Genomic DNA, 6,374 nt, shown 5'->3' with positions numbered 1-6,374 from the left:
GTTTGTCCAATTGGGTAAGTTAGCAAGCTATAGATTTGGTACTAGTTAATATAGTTATATATACAAATTAATTATTATTACTGATAAATGGAATAACAGGAGCAGCAAGCTACTGTATTGGAGTTTGAAACTAATCAATTTTATTATTTCTTGTCCAAAATAATAATTGTCTCATAAATCATCAGCTAATTGAACTCTTTAATGTATTGCCAAATAAAATTCTTTTTGGTTCGACATTATTTTGCTATCAATCGACATTTGAGAATTGGTATGAATGGATTGAGTTCAATAAGGACATGAATCCTCCCATTGATCCTCCCATTGAATCAGATTCAAATCCCTCATTAACATGGTAGTTAGCATCTTGAAGCTGAAACAATTTAAAAGAAAAAACAAATATATTAGATCACATATATAAAATTGATATGTTTATAAATCACAAAAATCACAAACTATTGGATGAACCTGTTCGTTGAAAGAGAGACTTTGACTATCTCTAATAAGTTGATTATCCTTTATATACAATAGAAAAAGCTATCACTCAAGTGTAAGTAATAACAGCATGGCTATAAAGTACAACTGATTATCCTTTATATATACCTTAAGGAAGTAGTTTCTACATCTAAAGTCTATTTAAATAATTGTAAAAAAATAGCATGGGTAACAAAAATAAAATAATGTTTTACCTCTTTTTCGGTTATCTCACTTTTCCTCTTCTTTGCGTCGGTCTTCTTTTTTATCATCTTGTCTTTTTCAGATCTTAGCCTATTTGTTGGACGACCCTTAGTGGAAACATAAGGAGGGCTTTTAATATCTTGAATGCTTATTATACAGCCTCCTACAAAAATGGACAATACATCTTTACCACCATCTTTACCACCATCTTCTAATGTAAGCAAATTATCTAACTCATTGGCATTAGATGATGAGTTAGCAACATGTGCTTTTGACACTCCGCCATAGCCATATCAAGATAACGATATAAGATATCACTTGTTTCCTTTGTTTGGGATGCAAATTGAGCAACACTGTTTGAATGGGAGCATAAATCATCAAACCTCTCTGTTTTTGGATTCAACAAACTTGGATCATGGCTGCTCTTAATATCACTATGTCTTCGCTTCACAAGTTTGCTCCAACGGTCCAAAATGTATCTTCTTGGAATTTCTCTCATGCGTTCATGCCCTAGGACAACCAAGCTATGACGGCATAATATGCCTCTTGATTCAAACATTTGACACATGCATGTAATGTCCTTCGTTTCTGCATTGTAGTTAACTTCATAAACCCTCTCTTTAGAAGTAGATACATCCTCCAAAATAGAATAGACTTTAGATGTAGAAACTGCTTTCATAAGGTGCAAAATACAATTTGCTTTCTTTCTAAATTGCTTTTGTACTTCCTTAAACTTTGCATTAGTATAGGCACCTTGAAATTGCTTCTCTATTAAGGAATTAGTGGCATAAGGTATTATTGATTTATAGTCTTCAACATCAGCCTCCCTTTCTTGTTGCTCTTTTCATCCAAGGCAATTGTCATATTGTTTGACAAATTGAATCAACAAGCTCTTGTTATTTAAAAATTTGTCAAAATAGGAATGCATGCTCTCACTTCGTTGTGTAGATCTCATACCAGCCCAAAAAAAGTTGTCAAGAAAAATTGGAACCCATCGATGTCTTTCTTCATAGATATCTATGTATCATAGTAAACAAATATACATAAAAAAAATTTGTAAGCAAACTTAACAAAAGTGGATGCAAATATTGTCATAAACATGTTAGTAATGCATTAAAGCTTAAAAAATATTAGAATAAGAAAATTGTACTAGAGGCATCTTCAAACACATGTTAGAATTCTAGCAAATAGAATATGATAGCCACTTGATACTTTTTAAATACTAATATGCTAATTTCTATGTGCAAAATATAAAAATTCATGTTTAGAGAAGTACCTGATAGCCACTTGTTATCTTCTGGATCATATTCAATCAGAAAATCTTCCCATTGATTTTGAAAATCATCTTCTGAAATAGACTCCCAAACAATATTATTTAAATCACTTTGTAACTCTTCATATCTCTTGTGTCTTTTGAATTTTTCTAGAATCTTTTTTGTAATGTGCCAAATGCATAACCTATGACGTGTCTCTGGCATCACATTCTCAATTCCAGCTCGTATTCCGAGGCATTGGTCTGTTATAATGCCTTTAGGAGCCTTTCCATGCATACATGTAAGCCAAGCATTAAATAACCAAGTAAACGAGCCTGGATTTTCCTTTGTCAACAAACCACACCCAAGAAGCATTGAGTTACCATGGTGATTAACCCCCACAAAGGAACCAAATGGCATATCGTAACGATTGGTTTTATAAGTAGTATCAAATGAAACTGCATCTCCAAAGTACTCATATGCTGCTCTACTTCGAGCATCAGCCCAAAATATAGTTTTGAGACGCTTGTTTTGATCAAGTTCAATATCAAAATAAAAATCAGAGTTCATATCCTTCATCCGTGTAAAATACTTCAACATCTCCCTAGCATCCATTTCTTCCGTAACATTGCGTACCTTTCTGCTGAGATAGTTCCTAACATCTTTTTCCATTAAGTTTATCTTAGAGAAACCCCCCGCTTCACCCATCAATACTTGATATGTTTTGCTTGGTCTCACACCTGCTTCATCATTCCTCTCAATGACTCGACACATGTGCATAGTCATCTCTCTATTACGTGTCAACAGTTTTGTCATCTCTGGATCACAAGGATGTGAATGATCCAAACACACCTTCGATATAATCCAAAGACCCTCCTTATTCAACCTAATAGAAATCCTTGCGGGGCAATTGTAGTTGGTTCTAGGGTTGGTCTTTTCTATTGGTGAAACTCTAGACTTGCGTTTTCCCTCCCTATTGCAAGTGATCATTTGATTCTTAGGAACCTTATCTTTACCAACTCTTCGGGTAAACCTTATCTTAGTAACAAAACCAACGCGCTTGGCATAATTCTGATAAAATTGATTTGCATCTTCAATGGTTCCAAAACACATGCCAACCTTGGGCACATACTGTAAAAAAGTTAGCATACATCAGATAGTAAATCAAAATCTGATTAAAGTAGGTGCAAACTATGTTAAGTCATGTGTGCAAAATCTCATTAAAGTGGGTGCAAACTGTCTGATTCATGTGTGCAAAAAATAATTACATTGGATGCAAATTGTGCTGAGTAAAATGTACAAAATCTTATTAAAGTAGGTGCAAAATGTCTGATTCATGTGTGCAAAATTACAAAGATAATCCCATGTTTAATGTTCATACAATATTAATCTCTTTCCTTCTCTCTCTCTCTCTCTCTCTCTCTCTCTCTCTCTCTCTATATATATATATATATATATATATATATATATATATATATATATATATATCTCCAAATATTTGTTTGTTCATCCCTCTATTGATTGCACTTTTTTACTTTAGTTACTTTTAGGCTTTTATGGAACTAACTGTACAAAAGAGAACGCAAAACAGGACCCTACAACAACAGACTGCATTTGAATGCATCACAAACCCAACCAAAACAAAACAACTACATAAAACACAACACTACCTATTAACTAGATTAGCCTCACTTTCCTAACCCTTGGAAATTATGTACCTCCAACCCCAAGAAAATCATAGAACATGTTTACTGTTATAGAACAATTACAAATTTGATGCTTCTTCTTCTACTTCAGGTTCTTAGCAGCTAAGGTTAGATCAGTTTCATTGAGCATGCATCTTGTCTTATTATCTATTTTCCTTTCTTATTAAATATTGTGAGGTAATGTTATTTAAGGTATTAACTATTAGTGGTTAGGGCTTTACTACTATGTGCTCTACTAGGGCTTAATTATGTGCATTCTTAGGATAAAGAAGAAGAACGCCTTTGAATAAAGGGCAGAGCCTTAAATGAAGGGTCACAGCCAGAAAATAAGGAAAGGATTTTGGGTGGAGAATTTGCACATATCTGAAAGTTTTACATGAAAATAGCAAAATAAAAAAACCATGACTCCTAGACCCAAATATCTGAAAATTGAAAGTCGAGTTGAAAGTCCAAAAAGCACATTTTTTATTGCTAATTATTAAGAACAAATAGTGGATATGTATATGAGAAGCATGCAAACAATTCACAGAATCCTTAGCAAGAATGAAGCTACCTATGGAAATTGACAAATCTGAAAGAAAAGATAAAGATTGTGGTGATGTGATTCAGAATCATGAAAGCAGCAATAATAACATCATATCAGAAATTGATGATGTTAGTAATAATAGTAAGAAGAAAAAAGATGGATCAAGAGTGTTTTATGATAGCAGGGCATTCTTCTAAAACCATTATTCATTACTCAGAAACAACAAACAAGAAACACTAACATTTTTTATATTTTCTGTCTTAGTCATTTCATCAAACAGTTAGTTTGCGTTAATTGTGGATTGTTGCATTATGAAAATCAAAAGCGAATAAGCTATAATTTGGATTCTGTACATTCAATTTAAACTCTATTATGAAAAAGAAAAACAGCATGCTTTGCGAGCTCAGAAATTCATAATCATAATCATCATTGTGTTCATTGATGCACTATGAAAATCATTACAAAAATCATGAAATTAGAAGAGGGAGAAATTGCTTACTTCAATATTCTGTTCTTCTAACACTGATTCCATCATTGACATGGAGAGAGAGAGTGAAATTCTGAGTTGTTCTACAGCTGAGAAGGAATGAGCGACAGAGAAGAAAATTTTATCCAAGAGTAAAAGGTGAAACTTCAAGCTTTGTCAACGAAACTGCGATCGTAGAAGAGCGTATCCGGCTAGCAGTGCTCTCCAGCTAGTTCCTTGGAGAGGAGCGTGAGAGAAAGCCTTTTGTGATAGCGCGTGAGAGAAAGCCGTTTGTGATAGCGCGTGAGACAGTCCTAGTATAAAAACACATGCTGGCTGAATGATGGTTAGATATTGATATATTTGCTAGTCCCTGAGAGTTTCCTCAGTTTTCTAACTTTTGGGTCAGCAAACAACCAGCATTAGTAATTTTATACCTCAAACAAAATAAAGCCCAAATGCATATAGAGAGCGTGTACTCACGCTCCTTTACCACGCTCTCTTCTTCTTCCCCAAAATTTTACACAGTCTCTCCTCTACTCCCTTGCGCGCTATCTTTGTTGCTCTCAACGCTAGAGCACGCTCAACACGAATCAGCATTCTTGAGCTCGCTGTCCATCCCAAGTAGCGTCTCCAATAGCAGCGGCGTTACTCTCTGCAACAGCATCTCTCAGCTCTCTATCCATTCTCCTTCGTTTCTAGTAATGCGTGATGCTTCTTCAAGATTAATGTGAAGGTTAATGAGTTTTGATTTTTGTTCATTTATTGCTTTCTTCAACTCTTACCTTCTTGCTGTCCATCATTCTGTATCCATTCAAAACATGCAACGAGAAATTCATAATAACACCCAAAAATATTACTCAATGTTTCCTGTCTATTCATGAAAAATCTTTAAGTACTCTATAATAAAATTTCTTTTGATTTTGATTTTGATTTTGATTTTGATTCATCATTAAGTTATTATCTCAGTTGTTAGTAGAGGTTTGTTGTGGTAGAGCTTTGGAAATTGAAGCTGAAGTTTAACATGATAAGACGCAGCAACACCATTTTCATGAGTAGATTGCCCAACACCTGTTTGAGAAATTACCGCAACGCCACGAGCAAATGCAAAAGAACCTGTCCCTCTAACAACCCTTAACTCTTATCTTCTTCTACCTTTATTATTACTTTTCTGGGGCATTGGAGCTTCTCTTTATTTATACATTAAAGTTATTATCCTCTGTTTTTGAATCTATAAACATATGACATTGAATGCAGATGAATCATAATAGTAATATTGCTGGAACTTTTAATTTGTAAATCTTTGAAAAAATTCATTAAGTTATTATCTCATTTGTTAGTACAGCTTTGTTGTGGTAGAGCTTTGATAATGGCTACTGCATAATTGATTACTAGCTTTGTTAATAGTATGTTTCTTAATAATATGCAGTGATTATTTGAAAATGGAAAAAGATCCAGATATTAAGATGCCGCGAAGAAGTACAATTACAAAGAAATCTGAAACAGGAACTAGAAGAAAAATGCAGCAGAAAACTCTTGAAGAACTAGAATCTCGGGTATGAACCAATTTAAAAGGGGATTTTGCACACTTTACTCAAGACACTTTGCACCCATCTGAATGAAATTTTGCACACATGAATCAGATAGTTTGCACCCACTTTAATGAGAATTTGCACACCTTATTCAGCATAGTTTGCACTCAATATAATTGTTTTTTGCACACATTTTTCGGACAGTTTGCACCCACT

The 6,374-nt window shown here is 34.0% G+C and overlaps 1 protein-coding gene across 1 annotated transcript; it reads right to left on the bottom strand.

Annotated features, from left to right (window-relative positions):
- Nucleotides 1-247: 247 nt before the first annotated feature.
- On the bottom strand, nucleotides 248-3,177 carry LOC107645542 (protein FAR1-RELATED SEQUENCE 5-like). The gene is made up of 7 exons (XM_016349599.1): nucleotides 3,166-3,177; nucleotides 1,952-3,059; nucleotides 1,633-1,692; nucleotides 1,084-1,515; nucleotides 687-952; nucleotides 454-513; nucleotides 248-370 (listed from the first exon to the last, which is right to left on the bottom strand). Exons 1-7 carry the CDS (start codon nucleotides 3,175-3,177, stop codon nucleotides 248-250), a joined length of 2,061 nt encoding a protein of 686 aa, XP_016205085.1.
- Between the last annotated feature and the right edge of the window lie 3,197 nt (nucleotides 3,178-6,374).

Source organism: Arachis ipaensis, chromosome B1 (assembly GCF_059453495.1).
Source record: "Arachis ipaensis isolate K30076 ecotype BB chromosome B1, ASM5945349v1, whole genome shotgun sequence".
NCBI lineage: Eukaryota > Viridiplantae > Streptophyta > Magnoliopsida > Fabales > Fabaceae > Arachis > Arachis ipaensis.
This window is presented reverse-complemented; position numbering and strand designations above follow the sequence as displayed.

Bases quoted from the DNA above. Each gene is read 5' to 3' on its own strand.
- LOC107645542 (XM_016349599.1), bottom strand. The intron at 1,693-1,951 runs GTACTTCTCTAA...TATGATACATAG, and splicing joins AGATAACAAGTGGCTATCAG to ATATCTATGAAGAAAGACAT. The intron at 1,516-1,632 runs GTATGAGATCTA...TTGGATGAAAAG, and splicing joins TGACAACTTTTTTTGGGCTG to AGCAACAAGAAAGGGAGGCT.